Source organism: Apis florea, unplaced genomic scaffold (genome assembly GCF_048593485.1).
Source record: "Apis florea isolate Af1SG1 unplaced genomic scaffold, ASM4859348v1 contig_3496_pilon, whole genome shotgun sequence".
Lineage (NCBI taxonomy): Eukaryota > Metazoa > Arthropoda > Insecta > Hymenoptera > Apidae > Apis > Apis florea.
The window spans coordinates 6,951,820-6,970,660 of NW_028256773.1; the positions used below are offsets into that span (position 1 = coordinate 6,951,820).

General features: G+C 40.6%; 1 protein-coding gene across 1 annotated transcript; it reads left to right on the top strand.

The window, feature by feature from the left end:
* The first annotated feature begins 7,118 nt into the window (after positions 1–7,118).
* Positions 7,119–8,967, top strand: LOC100863985 (putative mitochondrial import inner membrane translocase subunit Tim17 1). Its single transcript, XM_003699003.4, has 2 exons — positions 7,119–7,440; positions 7,638–8,967. Exons 1-2 carry the CDS (start codon positions 7,348–7,350, stop codon positions 8,133–8,135), a joined length of 591 nt encoding a protein of 196 aa, XP_003699051.3. The 5' UTR covers positions 7,119–7,347; the 3' UTR covers positions 8,136–8,967.
* The last annotated feature ends 9,874 nt before the right edge of the window (positions 8,968–18,841 follow it).

The window sequence follows — 18,841 nt, forward strand, 5'->3', positions numbered from 1 at the left end:
ATTCTTTCGAACCGGATTGAAATTCTATTAAAAATTAGGGAAAACTTTGAATCGATGCAACTTGGAAGACAATTATTTCCGAATCGACGATCGTTGGAAGCTTGCACTTTAAAACGAAACTTCGTTTCGTTCATATCGATACAACTTTCGTTTCTCAAGATATCGTCTTCTGAAGAAAAAAGTAATTTTTCATCGTCGCGCCATTGATCGATCGAGAAAAAAAAGAAACGATTTCGATTTTTATATCAAAAATTGAAGGTTCTTTTTACGCCTTCTTTGCACTCGTATTTATATTTAAGAAGGTTGCCAATCAAGGTATAACAAGAGTCCCTAGAAATGTAATTATACGTATAAAATGTATGTAAAATGGCGACACACGAGTGCAAAAGTGTCGAACACGTTCCATACAAAAATCTGTAGCCCAAATACGGTACAAATATATATATATATATCCGTCTCGCAAATTCGCCATTCTCGAAATTTCCTTTCCTTTCCACTCAATCGCCCCTTTGACGTCTCAAAGATCGTAGATATTATTTCCCATACACAACCACCGCGCCTAATTAATTTTCACCCCTCCTCGATCTCCGCGATCCAGCTCACCAGATCTCCATCTCCCCGAGAATTTGAAGCGACAGCAACATGTCTGCGGCTGCACGCGTATTCAGACACACATTCGGATCAAGAGGGAGGCTCTTGCGGCGCATCCATTAAATTCGCCTCGAACGTATATACGATGGTGGCGCGCAAAGAGAAAGAGCATTTAACAACGAGCGCGCTTTATGCATATTCTAACGAGCTTGCAATCAACTGGTACTAAACATTAGCAGAGGGCTTCTGGCCTCGGCCTTCCTGACCTCCTTTGCAAGAGGATGGAGGGGGATAGACGGATGGACGGACGAAGAAAGTGGAAGAAAGAGGGAAAGAAAGAGGCGGAGCGGAGCGAGAGGGAGGAGGGGGAGGAAGATGGGTAGAGGCGGAGAGAGGGGAAAGGAGGGGAGGAGAGAAGGAGGAGAGAAACCGGTAGAAGGCGAGGAGAAACACGATAGAGAGAAGAACCCCGTGGAGAGGAGAGAAGGTCCATTAGCTTTGACGCTGCCTCTCAAAGGGATGCTACCGTTTTAGCGACGTGTACCATCCTGTTTCCTAAGCATCCCTTTTACACTGAGCGACGTTATTGCGCTCGAGATAGGAAAATATCGTTTCTGGGTACATCGAGACGAGAGACTACTCCTTCTCTTCCTCATCCTCCTCCTCCTTCTCTCCGTCTCGCTCCGCTGCTTAAATATTCATAATTTATAAACTCTATCGTCCCGGTCCCGTCGGGGGCTTCCCTGTTTCCCCGGCATGAGATTTCATCAGATTCTTGGATCTTCTTTCGGATAATGGAGTAAAACGACGCTGCGACACCGAGACGAAGAAATTTCCTTCCCTCGAAGAAATTTTTGAGTATTCCAACGTCATCTTTTCTCGTGGAAAAAAAAAAAATTTCGTTCCTTCTTCTCGATTCATGTTGAACGAAAGTTCACGATGAATCATCGAATCATCGAACGAATCTTTGAATAATTTTTATTATAATTTTTGTAATAATTTCGCGATAATTTGACGTGTATCTGAAAATACACCTACCAAGATTGGGAAACTCGTTTCGTTATAATTCCGATTGATAATTCGTTCTCCAAGGCGTGAAAAAGTGGCGTGAACCACTCTCGAGGGTTCACCACGAGAAGTGCCCTCGAGAAGGCGATGACGCGCGTAACGACGAAATAACGAATGCGCGCCACTTGAAAGCGGAAGCTTGGAAAAAGGGAGGAGAGAGGAGGGGGGAGAATCCCTCCGCGGGATGCCATTTGTGTTTACACCAGCGGCCTTTCGAGATTTAACGAGGCATGATAGACTCTTCGGGGGTAAACGCCGCCGAAGGAAAGAATCGTTCGTGGCCGAACTGATCGAGTATTTCCCTTCCTCCCTGCCCCCTCCTCCATTGTGAAAATACGGAATGAATGCTCGGAATGGCAAAAAGAAACGGAAAAATAGCCCGACTTATCCGCACAATGGACCGTATTGTAGAATTCGTTTCGAACGTTGCCAAGAAATTATATGGAAAAATAGAAATCCTCCTTCCTTTCGAGTTGTAATTAAAAATACGATCGTTCATTTATACAACGATGCAACGATGAATGAATCGAGACAAATTGAAATTCATCCTGTTCTCCCCCCTCCCCTCTTTGTAATCTTCTTTTTTTACAATTAGGTATTATCGAGGTCGACCAATGGAAGCCCACAATACGAGCTTTGAAAAGAGATTGCCGCGTGGACGCGTCGAGCGGAAGTCCTCGAGAGAGGATCTCGAGTGGCACCTTCTCGATTCCGCGATCCCGGTTGAAACGTGACCGTTTGGCCGTGTAACAGGATTAGAAGAAGGGGGATAGATTAAATTTCGAGATATTTTAACCCCGACCCCCGCTCGTGTCCATGCACTTTCTCTCTCTCTCTCTCTCTCTCTCTCTCTCTGCACTTCAGTGGTAACGTCCTGTCCACGGGGGGACAGTAGGATTTTCGCCAATATTTTGGGTGTTTAGCCTTTTGTCGCGGGACACTGGCCATTGTCGCGTGAAACGATGGGCGTGGAGTCGCAGCGTGAAAAGGGAACCGGTCACCTTCTTCTCCTCTCAACACCCTCCTTTCTCCTCAAAAGGAAGGGGGCCTCCGATACTTAATTTCGCGCTGCACGCGTTCCGATGACTCTCGAATTTGCCGCCACTTTTGCGGTGCCGAATCATCTGGCCGATTGTCGACAAGTTTTCGAGGTGAGTCGACGACGCAATTTATATTTCCTCGGTTTAGATTTGACACGGAATAATTGTTATTTCCATTTTTGGGGGGAAATTTATACGTGGGATTAATTGACACAGAGTTTCAACACTGTAAAAAAATATTATCGATTCTAATCTATATAATCGTGACTAACTATATCTTTAACGCGATTCGAGATAATTATCCTGAAAAGCAGAAATGTGAGCAAGGATGATGATCGGTCGCTTGGGATTCTAGCGTGTACCATCAATGTGTATAATTATCCCGAAATTATTCCGGGCAAGAAAGCGGCGATTCCAATTTGTGGAGCACGGTAATTTGCTTTCATTTCCCAGCATGACACGTCTTCTGTCTTCTTGTAAGGTTGTTGCTCCTTCTGGACATATGTTCGAAAGAATCACACCGGCGCATGATAAATACACGGGTTTATTATTAAGCCGTGGTCAAGGCTCGGGAGCAGAGAAACGATTTGAAACATAGACGCGGTTGTGGAGACGGCTGTCGCAACAACTCGAGTGTTTTCCTAGGTTCTCTAAATACGAAGCTTGGTGGAGCTTCAGTTGGTGAGCGGTGTCAATGGAGAGGTAACCAAAGTCCGTGGAGAATAACAGTTTCTGTTGAACCTTTACGTGTTCATTCGATCTCTCCTCATTCTTCCCCTAAATTGATATTATAATCGCCTTTTATCGCGTTTAACGATTTCGATGCAACGATGGTTTTTGATGAATGATTTTAAATTCTAATATGATATGTCTTCTTTGTGAAAATATATTTTTGTCATTAATTGATAAAAGAAATGTTTGTATATTAAATTGGTTTTAAAAATTTTTGGCTAATGAATAAAAAAAATTCGATCTATCTCACACATTGGTGACACATTACATACTTTATGTGGTGTCTTATAAAAAATGTTAACCACTGTTAGATAAAACAGTAAAAAAAAGCAATGGATGCTATAAAGAAAATGTTATGAATGTGTCTTTACATTACATGCTTGAATAATGAGAAATCGTTATCGATATTTTAAAAATTTTTTAAAGATCTTTTATTTAACAATGAGGAAGAGGCAATCAAAAATGGAAGATCAATTTGTTATGTATAATATATATGTTTGTTTGTAAATTTTGCTTAGTACCTCTTCATCGAGAAAATTGTTTTCAAACATGTCACATTAAAATAGAAGTATCTTCAAATATACTTAATTGACTTTGAATAAAATATTACGCTTTTCGATCGCATTTCTTAAATAATTCAAAAAAAAAAAAATACTAAATGGAAATTCAACCGTTATCAGAGCATACCTGTCATTAATGTAGCCTTGCAATAATTATTTTACTTATGAAAAAAAATTTCTGTTGTCTAATCCAGATACAAAATTCACTTTCCATCATTTTAACCTTACGATCGAGACCTTTCCCTCGATATTATGAATACTCGATCTCTGTTTAAAAAGAAGAAAAGATTTGGATCGTTTATGAACGTTTACGAAAATACGATCGTTTCATATTCATTTTGAATGGCCATTAGATGCGATCGATAATCAACGATTAGTGGGGGGGGGGGAAAAAAAATCAAGGCTCCTTCCATCTATCCGTGATCGATAATCAGGAATACGAGATCAAAGCCTGCCCACCGTCATGGTTAACGTCCAAATGTCGCCGACGTGAGCGAAGTTTCGAATGAATATTTCAGGGTAACCGCCGTCGATGGGATCCCGTTGATGGTGGCAACCCTTCCCATGTTGTTCCCGCAAAGAGCATTTGTGTAATCTATCAGTACGTCCGGTACTTTCGGGGATGAAACCCTTTTGTCGCTCGCGCGAGGTGCTTAAGCGGTTGGTTAAGTTGGAAATGGGGGGGGTGCCTTCGTTGTCCCACACGCTCCACATAAATCGAACCTGCATTCCCTTAATTATTATTTCCTATTCGATTTTCCATTCGCTCCTTAACTCGACTCTCGTCTATTCTATGTACTCGTTGAAAGTTGAAAAGCAACGTCTCCACCTTTAAAGATCGAGAATCTCGAGAGCAATTATATATTCTCGAATTTTTGAAGAATATATATATATATATATATAGAGAGAGAGAGAGAGAGATTTTTTAGAAGTTTAAGTACTGTGAAAATATAATGGACCAACTTGTAATGTAATTACAATTTAATTTAAAAGTTGGAAACTGGCCGCGAGTAATATGGCTGCGAAAGATTAACGATCACGATAGGTATAATAATAAGGAGTTGAAACGGACAAAGGAAACCGGCATATGACAATAAGGAATAATAATTTGCGGTGGACGTGCCGATATCGAGATCGAAGGACATCGATATTATCGAGCAGCTGTCGCGTGGCGCGCGCGGCGGTGGTCGTCTCCGTGGCCGAAGTTGACAACAAAAGGGGATTCCCCCCCTTCCACTCCCCACCCCTCTTGTTTTGTTAATCGTTCTCCATAATGGAAAGTGAAAGGGGTCCTTGTGCGACGCAACGTTAAATATGTACATGTAAACGGACGTATCGCAGGGTTGAATCAAACCACGCATAATATTCTTTGTAATAGAATACGAGATTGAAATATTACGTAGATAGATAGATATATATGTAGAGAGAGAGAGAGAGAGAGAGAGAGTATCATAGATTAAAATTTGTGGTGGATTTACACGGTATAGCTGGTTCAACCTATAAAACAATATTTGAATAAATTGAAAATGGCGTATTGTTTATCCTGTTTCCAGAAATCTTATGAAGTTTAGATTAGGAAAGAAGATCTGAAGAATTGTATCGATATCTAGCTAAGTTTTAATCGGTAGAAGAATATATTCTGAGAATAATTAATAATCAACGATTTGTTAAAAGTAATTTTGTATCGAAAAGAAGGGGTTTTTAATACTTTAAAATAAAAAAATACACGCGTTTCTAGGTTGAGGAAATGAGGGGAAAGAGGAGCAGCTGTAAAAATGAAGTTTAGCAAGAGAAATTGGTGGAAACAGTTGTCATATGAAGGTTGGTCGTAAGATGCTTATGCGCTTCAGGTTGGTGTTTCGCACAAAAGTGCAGGGCAGGCAGACTTTACGTAGAAGCGGATTGGATTAGGATTTGCCAGAAAGGGTGGCAGAGGTGGTCGAACCCAATTTGCATGCCATAAACCACGTCGGCTCGTGAGATTCAATTTGAAAAAGAGTAGCGGGAAGCCTGCTGTGCACACGCGTATAACGCCCTCCTCTCTCTCTCTCTCCTTCACACATTTTTCATCCCGTAAAATTGCGAGAAAAATTTTTAATTTTTGTTCCTCTTTTTTCAAAACCAATTAAACACGAAGAAATTTTTTCCATTTTTTTTTTTTTTTTTTTTTGTTTTAAGAGTAACTCCTCGAAAAATTTAATAACAATATCTTATAATACCAATAATTCCTCAAATTCGTGTATTCGTAAATCGATCGATTTCGAAGATTTCATCCCTACGGTTCGTATTGCAAAATTACTACGAAACGAATCGACGAGTAAGTAACGATTGTTTGTAAAAGGAGGAGGGGGCAGGGGGGCACTGATAAGGAGAGCATCGAGGAGAATACGAGGCACGTACAGATGTACGAACATGTGTTTCGACGTGGCGTTAAATACGCGGTAACACTCGACAACGGTTTTATTCGGCCTGTCACCGGATCCCGGTTGGCGACATGAAACTGCACACTTTATTTCTCGTGTTACACCCACGTACCCATTGGGTAATCATCGTATAATAGCCGAATAATCACTCGCACGAGGAGGGGTCGGCCACGACTCACGCCACTCGGATAAATAAGAAGCGAGGCCGGAGGCTAGGGGACCAATATGGCCACCTTAAACGCGGAACCCCGACTATCTAACCCCACTGAGATGTTTATTATTCACTTAGGATGCTCACGTACTATTTATTCCCCGCTGCGCCTCGTCCCGAATGTTGTCGACCTACCCCTTCGGCCAACGTCTATCGAACAAGTGTCGCGCCAAAATATATCCAACATGTTTCCACACATTGGAACACACAGTGGATAGGTTGGATGACTTTTGTTGGTCATTTTAAATATTTGATTATTCGTTTCGAATGAATTTTCCTTTTCTCTCTCTCTCTCTCTCTTTTTTCTAAAAAAATTTTCCTCCTGAAAAGGTTAATTTAATTTGTAATATTGAAATCGTATGTATATATATTTAAATGTTTTAAGAGTAATAATGTATATTTGAAAGAGACAGATATTTTGATTTCAATCATGAAAGGTGAATATACGCACGCATCGCATATACCCTCGATAGAAATGGAACGAGAATAATCCGTTAATAGGTTCAAAGTATTGACAATTTCACGGTAATTAAAGAGTAAAATATTTTTGCATCGATATACAAGTTTTTACAAGTACGACAATTACAAGAGGACTTATGAAGACCATAACTATATAGTATCAAATCATGAGCGACAAATTTGTGTAGAAATATAACTAACAATAGATTTTGATAGTTGATTATGTTTATCGATACGTCGAAGAAAGACTCGTGATCGAAAATATGGAATACAATCGCGAACCGTGCCCCTGGAGAATAATGGACGATTGCGGTGGTGCCTTCACCATGGGCGCCATTTGCGGCACGCTTTTTCAAGTAAATTCTTTTCACACGCCAATCTCCTCCAATTCCTTCACGCTCAAATTCTTGTCCACAATTTTTATCCAAACATCAAACTTGCGGGATATCGTATAATTTGCAAAAAATTCCTCTCCTTCAGAGATTATGTATAAAAATAAAATCGCAATTTATCGAAAACCCCCAACAACAAATCCCCTTCTTCCGTCATCCAGAGTATCATAGGATTTCGGAACGCGCCATCTGGCTTCCAACGAAGATTCTACGGCGGTATAATGACAGTGAAAAACCGGGTCCCGCAAATATCCGGCAATTTCGCCATTTGGGGCTGCTTGTTCTCAGCGATCGAGTGCACCCTGATACATTTCCGCTCGAAAGAGGACCCGTGGAACTCCATACTGAGTGGCGCCCTCACCGGTGGCGTTCTGGCCGCAAGAACCGGGATCCCATCGATGATAGGCAGCGCCACCGTCGGCGGTATCTTCTTGGCGCTGGTCGAGGGATTCGGAATAATGGCGACCAGGCTTCACGCGGACGCTTTCGCCCACCATATGCAGATGTACGAGATGGAGAACCTTCCGGAATTTCACGGACTTCCGCCCAGGGCGAGATTAGGTTTCACCGGCGCGCCTGTAAGTACGGAGAGTGTGACTGCGACGAGGCAGGTTAATGGGAATGGTATGGAGGTTGATAGGATTAGCAAGGGTAGATGACTGGATTTTTTTTAACTCTCTTCTCTCTCTCTCTCTCTCTCTCTCTCTCTCTCTCTCTCTCTCTCTCTCTCTCTCTCTGTTTCCTTTTTCGAGCGGTATCTTTCGTTTTCTACCGTTTCGTGCCGCGAGGAATACAGCGCTGCAGCGCACGGCAGTTGCATTTTGTGATTCGTGCAAAAATTGTATTTGTATTTGTTCTTTTTGAAATGTGTAACGACTCTTTCTAAATTTTTATCACATCGGTGTGCGCGACGTGAAACGACAAACGAGTGAAAAAGGAAGGAGCGATATATAATAAGTTTTGATACGAAGAAATTGTATTTTTGTGAAAATTGTATCTTTGTACCGTAAATTTTTATCATTGGTACGAGGGGGGAGGGGGGGGGGAGGAAGGAGGACGGGAATTAAGTTTCGATTTAAGTTTTGATACGAAGAAATTTTATATTGCTTATCGATATAAAAAGGAAAGAAAAAAAAAAAAAATGAGGGAGTTGAGTTTTCGTAGAGGGGTATTTGATTAAATTTAATTTTAGAAAGAAAGAAAAAAAAAAGTGTATGTAATACTTAACCTCTTTTTGTACGCGGATATTGAAATCTTGCTTGAGTTTTAAGAGTTTTTAAGATGATACACCTATATATATATATATATATATATACTAATATCACGTTTGATATTATCCTCCACTTTTGTACGAAGTGTAAACTAGATTTTTTATCGTGTATAAAAAAAAAGAAAAAGAAACCATTGAGAGAATTGCGCACTTTTCGTAATAACGTAGATTATAGTAGAAGTTATTATTACAACTTTTAAATAAATAACTATGAAAACAAACGAATCGAAACAAAATTGTTATTGTACCGATTGAAAGTAATCGAGCAAATTTACCGATCTAAATACCGCTAATATTATAAGCACACACACACACACACACACGCAGTAAGTAAGTTGAAATCATAATTACTCGGTCGAGTAACCAAACCAAACTCAAGTCCCTTGCTCCAATCGCTTATCTTATCTCTCTCTCTCCATCGACGGACACCAGATCCGGAGACAGAGATAAGCCGGAAGAGGATCGTTGGTCGCAAGGTGGTAATGACTGTTTTGACAGCGGCTCGCGCTCGGACCGTCCAGGACGGTCCGGAACAGTGCCTCTTCCAGCCTCCATTGTCGTCGACACCAGATTGGAATCAATATTTACACTCGAGCCCGTGTAAGCCGTGGATTAACGTAGGCTCGGCCGATCCTTCCAACCCTTTCTCGATTGAGTCAGCACACACACACCAGCCATACTCGCTCGCTCGCTCGCTCGCTCACGAGAGAAAGATTTCGCCTGAATAGAGGCCCCCCTCTCTTTTTCCTTTACACGGTAGCCAGCCTTTTTTTTCTTTTCTCTCGAACCCACTCGAAACACCGTGTGTTCCGCGAGAGTCGAGGAGGCCACTGGCTGCGCTTCTAAACGATTTTTCACGCGTCTCGAGAGGGGTCCTTGATCCAACGAGGGATGCGTCTCTCTCTCTCTCTCTCGTGGCAGGGCGGGTATTTAGACGGATGAAGCGTTTGAATGACGACAATATGAGAATTCGAGTCCGTTATTGTAACGTGTTCGACCGAACGAGATGCACGCGCGTGAAAGCTACCCTCAATTGAACCGTGGATAATTCGCAATTGGATTATCGTGGCCGATCTGGGAATCCCATGGTCGTGTTCTTATTAATCGAATGCGAGTATGATAGGGGGAGTCTCTTTGTTTTTGTTTTTTTTTTTTTTTTTTTTTCAGTGAGAAAATGGGAAAAGAATATTTATAATCGATGGTGGATGAAACGAATCTTTGATTTGTTTGGTATTATACGTAAATTTGATTAATACGATCAAATGTAGATAGATCACTCTTAATGGATAAGTATTATACCACAAGAGATATAGAAGACGGTTACTAATTTACGGTAATCCCTTGTATCCTTTGAATTATCGTCGGAATCTGTTTATCGACTGAATAAATTTCACGGATAAATGACAGAATAAATTAATCGTTCGATGCGTGTTTTTTTTTTTTTTTTTTATATGTTTGGAAATTTTTTGAGCTTCGTTGCGATTTTTATTTGTTAGTTATAAAATTATTTCATAACAATCGGTAAATTCATAATTGTCGTTAATGTAAAATTGGTGGTCACGTTTTTTTCTTTATCAACCGTGGATATATTTGCTGATATATAATCGTGATTCTACGATTTATAACTGTGAATGCAAGAATTGTGTGTTTGGTCACAAATGTTGCTAAAGTTAAAAAGAAATATTAAAGATAATTTTCTCGACGTTTATATTCCTTCGTAGATATTTTTATGTATTATATTATATTATATGTATAGGATTGTATTCGTAGATCTCGAACTCCTCTACAAACAGACTCATAAATAAGTTAAAATATTCATGAATTAAAAATTATCTCTCTCTCGAGCACGTAGATTTTACGAAACAATTGTAGAAAAGGAGAGTAAATGATAGAAAAAGGACAGAGATAAAGTAAAAATTATGGAATCAGCGCCATCTCCAGAGTGCCGCAAATGAAACGAGCATGGACAAGGATTAGCGTGAGAATTGACTTCTTACCGCCATCTCTTGAAAATATTTTTAAACGTAAATGCAGAATGGACTTTAAAGACCAGCGCCATCTGTTAAATATCTCCGGAAAGTATTTCTTATTTAATTCTCAAGAGATGGCACCATCGTTCAATTCTTACTCTATATTATCTTCCTTTCGAAGAAATATCTCTGTCACCCGCGAGATGGCATCGAGAGTCAATTCTTGTTCTATCTCTATCTCTTTCTTTCCATTTGCTATCCTTTCTTTCTGTGTTTCATTTGCGGCACTCTAGAGATGGCGCTGATTCCCGTATTTTTATCCTATCTCTATCCTTCTCTAACAATCCACTCTCTTTGTCTATACTTGTGTTTCATTTGCGGCACTCTGGAGATGGCGCTGATTCACAAATTTTTATCCTATCTCTATCCTTCTTCCACTATTTACTCTTCTTGTCTATATCCGTTCTTGGCGCGTAACCACGGACAAAATACGAGATTGAACGCTTTGCAAAACATAGTTATATCTCGATACAACTGGTTTTAAAATGAATCGTGATAACACACGCACGGCGATTTCTTTTCTGATTTTTAAAAATATTTCATTGAAATAGAATTGCGAAATAAAAGTTTACTCCTACTCGAGGTTCAAGAATATAAAAATTATTCAAATTATTCGACGCATAATATATACGCGATGGAAAGTAAATCGAACAATCGTCATAGACGTCACAGACCTAACCTAATATTCCCCTGACAGACACATTTATGTACCAGATTTGCCTGAAAATATCCAAATACGCGCGCATAATAAAGCCATTATCGAGACATTTACGTCTCGTCCCGACACGTTTCGAGACGTGGTCGAAAATGAATCGGACAAAAGGCTGGCCCGATCTCTTTATAGTTATGCCGAGACACGTGCCCCACATAATTCACCACCATGATGGTTATATTCCATTGTAGCCGCTACCTATTATACGACCTTTACGAGCCTTTACCACGAACAAAACCTTGAAATGGTGAACACCTAGCCCCGCCTTGCGGCCAACTATTTTCCCAAAATTCCCCTCTCTCTACGTTCTCACTTACGAAATTCGCGTGTCCAATACACGTTTAAGGGAAATCGTTACATCGCGTACAAAAATTAGAAAAATTTCTAACAAATATCGCGTCCAACAATTCCGTTTCGTGGCGTTACCAATTACATTTATCCGCGCGTATAATTGCATAATTAGAGGACATCCTTGTTGCGCTCTCGAGGAGGCGCGTAATAGGAAAACAGGGAAGCGACCCTCGGTTAAGTGTTAACTGTGCCAACAAACCCTGTTCCTTTCGCAACCCCTTGCTACGTGGCAAAATACACCCTTCCCACCCTATGAACAATCGAACCTCAAGAGAGGCCACCACTCGAACGATCGTAAACAAACTTTTGATCCTCGCTTTAAACGTTTCAACCGCCCTCTATTAATCTACGCAAACATCTTTTATGAAAATATCCATCTCCTGGAGTGGAATTAAAAAAAAGAAAAAAAAAAGAAAACAGACAATCGAAAGAAGAAGAAAAGAGTATCATCCCTTAAACCCTAATCACCCGGCCCAATTTTTTCGCCCGTTGGAAAATCGCGACTCGTGGAAACGTTCGAATAATCGATTCGAATGCGGAAGAATGCTGACCACGGCGTTATGCCTTATACGTGGCATACCCCGCGCACGATTGCTTCGGGATTGTTTCAGATTGCTATTCGAGCAAACACGTTCGATTCGGAGGAGGAAGCACGTTTCGGGCTTGAAAGCCGGGAGGGTAGTTTCATCGGGAAGGAACGAGAACGGAGGGGGTTATAATCTGTATTATCCGCCGACTATTAGTGTCGAGAGGATCGAGGATGCGCGGATTACACTTATTACGGTAGATACGTCGAGTAACATTATGCGTAACGCTTTGGGCGTAACGAATCTCCCCGAGGCTTTGCCCCGTTTCTCCCCTTTAAATAAAATCTCGCTTCCTGCTTACAAGACGCCTCCTATCGTTCTCCAACTTTTTCTCCTACGACTCTCTTTTAACAATCTCTCGTTCCAAACAGTTCTCGATTCGCTAGATCTCGAGATCTATGTGGATCTACGTGGATCAATATTTTGCATTTCTCCCCTTTAAATAAAATCCTGCTTACAAGATTCCTATCGTTTTCCAACTTTTTCTCCTACGACTCTCTTTTAACAATCTCTCGTTCCAAACAGTTCTCGATTCGCTAGATCTCGAGATCTATGTGGATCAACATTTTGCATTTCTTCTCTTTAAAATTTCGTTTCCTAAAATTTCTTACAGGACACTTCCTATCGTTTTCCACCGTAAACTTTTGATCCTACGACTCTTTTAATAATCTTTCTCGGTAATTATCTCGGTTGTTGAAAGATATTTTCATATCACGTTAAAAGTATCCGCATAGATCAACGTTTCTGCGACGTTTCGTTGCAAGCGTGTCGTGGATCGATGCTAATGCCACCACTCGTCAGAAGCGTGAAAGATCAAGCTGACGATCTGGACGATTTGGTTAATGGGCCGTCCTTTGCGCGCAGTAAGAATCAAAAAAATCAAACACCAGCTCGGAATCGAGCATAAATCGGCGGGAACGGAGCACCCCTTCTTCGTGCTCCGTACACCCTTCTTACCTCACCGTGTACAACAACTGTTGCCCTATTAAACTAATTGACTGCGCAGTATGCGGCAGTTATGCTCGCACGGTTTACACGAGCGAGATCGTGTCTCCGATCTCGAAACGTTTCCCATATGTATACAACTCGCGTCTACCGAGGCCCGGCCACGAGCCAACCCCTCGTCCAGAAATTACCTACGCGTCGTCGCCTCCGAACAAACCATCTCTCGAGATCGAATTATGCTAATGCCAAAGGGATTTTGTTTCGATATATAAAATTTCTTTGTTCGTTTATTTGACGAATAATCAAAAATCCGTCGCTTAGATACTTTTTTACGCTTTATGCTTTATCTTCATCTTAATCGATATTCTCGTGATTAAAAATTCTTCTTCTTCTCGTTACATAATTACTTACGATCGCTACGTAATTAGCAAATCATCAGCAACTGTTCTTGAAAGCGTGTCCCATCCACGTATCGGTTTTTATCGGCACGATGGATTTGATCGGTATCGCGAACCCTCCCGTGTCTCGTACAAATCAGCCGCACGTTTAGCCGGTCCGGGAAGCCAGCTTTAATACCCGGCACACGGCCTCATCATCAAAGCGATCCTTTCAGTATTGATAGTCCACCGAGGGCTACACTTAACCACTCTATCTTCCTTTGTCTGGGACCTAGTTTGCGGTACAACTCTGGCCTCGCTACGCGTTTACCCCCAACGATTCGCTCCGCAAAAATGATGAAGATCCAGTCCAGAGTTTAATCTCATCCACCCGATATTTCTATAATTAGGCGATTAAGTGGTATCCAAGAGGTAATTGTTGACGAGGATTTTTTTTTTTTTCTTTTAGATATGAAAAGATTGATGTGGAAACGATATTCGATCGAATATTTGGATCTTTATTGTGCAATAACGCGAATAGTTTTTAACTTTTAATCGTCAATATTTGTATGATCAGGCGATTAAGTGAGTGAGAAGAAGCAATTGTTGATGAGGATTATTATTTTTTTTTTTTTTTTTGATGTTTCTTTTATCGATTTTTAGAAAATGCAAAAGGTGGAATGATATTGGATCTTATTGGGAAGTTTTGAACTTCAATTAATTGAAAAACTTGTTCGTAACTCATTAAGATTAGGTATATATCGGTATCCGAGTTGTCGTATATCATCTTTCGTGAATTTGTTATTTGATTTTCATAAATTAACCGAAGTATCTTACGTGGACACCTAGCCACACACACACACACACACACACATATATATATACATCATATTCCTTGACAACTCTGACTTGAATTAATTTTCTTACTTAAATCCTCAAATATCGAAGATACAAATAAATTGCACCGCTACACCGATCTTAAATAAAAGGATCCCGGAAAAGAAGTCGATTTAACGAAAAGACAAAGAGCGAGGAGAAGCGAGGAGCAATAAAAAGAAAGATCAATGCTTGTCTTTTTCAGCAACAGGGCCCCAACTCCCCTCCCCTCCTTTAACGAAACATCGTTTAACGAACCGCAAAGAGGCTGGTGCAGTTTATACCCCAGTTGGCCATTATGATTTTTCCTTTCTCCCCCCCCGTACGTGTAATAAATATCGTTGCGGACCCCTGACAATTATCCTGTCTCGCAGTCTCTCTCTGCCACGCGTCCTCTGCCACAGAGAAAGACAACGCACAGTGACGACGCGCGAACATAAGGTCGCGTCTCAGTTTCACGCCCCTCCTCCTCCCTCCCCCCCTCCTTTCTTCCCCTCCCCCCGAGTGCGCGCAGTCGAGTGGCAGTCGAAATCCGTGACTGCATTATTTTATTAATGTCAACGACTCGATGGTTAAAAAATGACGATGAAGCACGCTTTCTGCTTTCTCATCTGCTTGCTTCTCGATCGAGCGTGAATAGTAATACGGTTCTTGCTTCTTTCTTGATAAAGTTTATTTTTTTTTTTTTTTTGTTCATGAAGACATATGCAACTCATCTCATCTCGACGACGACGATGATGATGGATAGGATTTTTTTTTTTTTTTTTTTTTATTAATTAGTGACAAACTTCTAGAAAAATTGAAAGGATTATTCTACATTTTCGATTCGAAATTGTCGAGATGCGGATGAAGAATAAAGAATAATACTTTCACGATACACAATTTTATTTTCTCCTTGATCCAAATAACAACGGCAAATTTCGAGATATAAGACAGAATTATCTGGGAGCTGTCCATCCGATCAAGAGCCTTGTTATCGATCGCGCGAATTAAAAAAATTCCTAAAAATTTTCCTCGTTTTCAAGAAGAAAAAAAAAAGAAAAGTAAAGGGAGAAGAAAGAGAACGCGACGCGAGGAGTCGACGTCGTCCCGCAAACTTCGAAAAAAACATCCTCGTCGTCTTCTTGCGCTCTTCCAATCGTTTTTTTTTTTTTTTTCTTTTTTTCTTTTCAGCTGGCGAAAAGAATCCAGCAGCACACCCTCCCCCCCTCCCTCCCTCCTCCCCTCCCCCCTCCCTCCCCTCGATCCGTGTGCGTGGCTCGAGTTCGAGTATGATCATAATGTTCGGTAAGTACGTGTTTGTAGTTACCCCTGAGGCAAGCCAGCCACCCCCTTCGGCCGGAGGGTGGACCGAGGCTCCGCCTTCATCCCCGTTATCGTCGCCACGGGGTTGGCCGTTGCGCGGGCGGCTCGCACGGGGGGCGGTTCTTGCCTCGTTCCTCTTCCCTCTTCGTCCGCTCCACCCGATCAACCCCTGTCTCCGTCCTCGTCCGCCGCGGTATCGAGAGAGGGTGAGAGTTTCGGGAAAGTGTCGCGAAACGGGCAGTCGTTCGTTAGTCGCAACCTTGGCGCAACCTCTTCCATTCGCGTGGTTCTTCGTCTGCTCTGTCGCGAGAAGATCGGGGATTCCTTCGATTCGTTTCTCTTTCTTTTCTTTTTTTTTTTCTTTCTTTCTTTCTTTCATTGTGAATATTTCTCGAAGAGGCGAGGAGGGAGGAGAGGTTTTCGGATCTTCGTGACAGGATTAGTAGGCGACTGATTGGGGGAAGAAGATTGGGAGGAGGGAAGGTATCAATCTGACAGGTATTTGTTTCGACGAGATGAGATTTTTCTTTCTTTTATTGAGAGGCGAGTCGAAGCGCGCGTGAAGGGGGAGGAGAATTGTGTGAAGGGGATGTGTGAAGTGTTTCGGACACGTGTTTCGATGGAGGTTTAAGTTCGTTCGTATGATTGTTTGGATCTGTTTTTTTGGATGGAGGAATGAGAGTTTGACGAGAGATGCGTGAGAAGATTTTTCTTGATTCGTGTATATGCGCGAAAGGATATTTCGTGAAAGAACGAGTGGATAGAAATTAATATTTAGAATGGGAGAGTTTGAATTATGTAACACGATTGACCATGTATACGATCTCTTCTTCCAAAGTTCACTTCGCTTATCGATCTGATAAGTGTCAGGTTGCTCGATAATCTCGATCGTCGAATTTGATCGTGTACGGTGTGTGATGAGTAAATAACGTTTATCATTTCAAATTGTTATACCAAATATTACACTTTTCTTGAATATTTCCAAGTAAGAAAAATCATTCTCCGGGGGAATTCCAAATTTTCAATACTTCCTTAAAAACTTTCTCAAACTAAAATAAGAAAGATGGTCGAATCATGTATGAATTATTACATTAACGAATCCGAAATTTATACCGAGATTTATAACAATTCGACGATTGTGAAAACCAGCTACGCGACGATCAATTAGAAACGAGAGAGAAAACGAGAAAAATAGATAAAAATATTCGGTTCATTCGCAACGATAAACAAACGAGTACAAACAGAGGCGGTGTTTCAACAAGCGGCGTAAAAATTGTTGCCGGCCACTTCACGGCTGTTTCCAAGTAAATTGATAGCCGATTCACGAGTCGGGGATAAACTGGTCCCGCGGGAGCTCGAGGGCTTACGTCGAGCAGAAGGGGGTCGGTCGTGCGCCGCAGGACGGCCAGGCAAACACCATAAACTGTTTGTCCAGAGATTAGCCGTCGCATTTCATTCGCGAAAGGACTTCAAGAACGACAACCTGTTCCCGTGGAACAAAGAGGGGGGTTGGAATTAATATCGCCTCGATCGTGAGGGGGGAGGGGGCTCAGGTGAGGCCGGTGGAAAAGTTTCACCCGACATTGCAAGCATCTGGGAGCAATTTCACGAGTTACTAAAGTTCGACGGTTCGAGTAATTTTTCGCTTGGCTACTCGCCAACGATCGCTCCTCTTTCTCTTCCGTGGACCGGCGTCGAACGATCGTTTCAGAAATATGTCGGCCATCTTCTCGCGTACGAAATTTTCTTTTTTTTTTTTTTTTTTTTTCGTTCAATGACAATTTGTATATGCAAGTTTCGAAAATTAATTTTTCGCGCCATTTTTTTTTTTTCGTTCTTTTCTCGATTTTCGAAACTCTCGAAAATGTACGAGTTGAAATGTATGCGATATAATTTCGTTCCATCGATTCAATAATTTGTTTGAACTCGAAGAAAAAGGAAGGAATCTAAAAAAATGTATTTTCAATTCGTTTCTTTTTTTTTTTTTTTTTTTGTTTACATTTGTTTCATGTTGAAAAGATATATATATATATATATATATATATACTTTGTATATAGATGACGTTAAGGGTGTGGATTATAATGGACGGCACTTGTTTAAATTACGTAATCTTCTTGAGAGATTGTCGAGGGAAACGCGAGTCATCTTTTGACGTTCGTAAATAGAGATTAAAATGCAATTCGTTTAGGATAACGTAAATATTTCCGACTACAAAAGGGTACAATTTGTTAGATTGCTGGGACGAGAAACATATCCACTTCGAGTGTAGCTTCTTGTGAATTTTAATATGGACGAGACGAGGCAAAAGAATATTTAACTCGTTAATTTAACTCGATGAGAGATTTTTTTTCTCTCGTTGCGATAATTAATAATAAACTTTACTTACTAGTTGAATAAAATTTAATATCTCGTTGCCAAATTTCTTCCTTTTGGAAATCCGTGAGTTTGTTTTAATGAAACAATCATAATGCTGCGATTTTTTTTTTTTTTTTTTTTACTGATTTACCATAACGTAGAAATTTCAATAAAAATCACACAAACTTTAAATAATTAAAATTTGAGTTTACCAAAAGATCATTGGACACGTCGAATAATTCACTTGTAACATTCAATTCGTGAATTAGATTTGACAAGAATTCCAATTATAATAACAATTAAGAGGAGAAATTTGAAAAGAAAGATTTAAAAGAGTTCGAAAAAATATATTTTATTAAATAATCACTTTAACGAGATATTACGAATTCCCATATCTATTTACTTTACACGATCTCTCTTTCTCTTCATCATCAAGAAAACTCTCCACCAGGAATCCAGGGAAAAAATCCGCGACACAAAAGGTATACAACAAAACAAGATTGAAAAGAGTTGGAAACGAAATATCTCGAGACGAGACGAGTCCTAAATAGAAAAA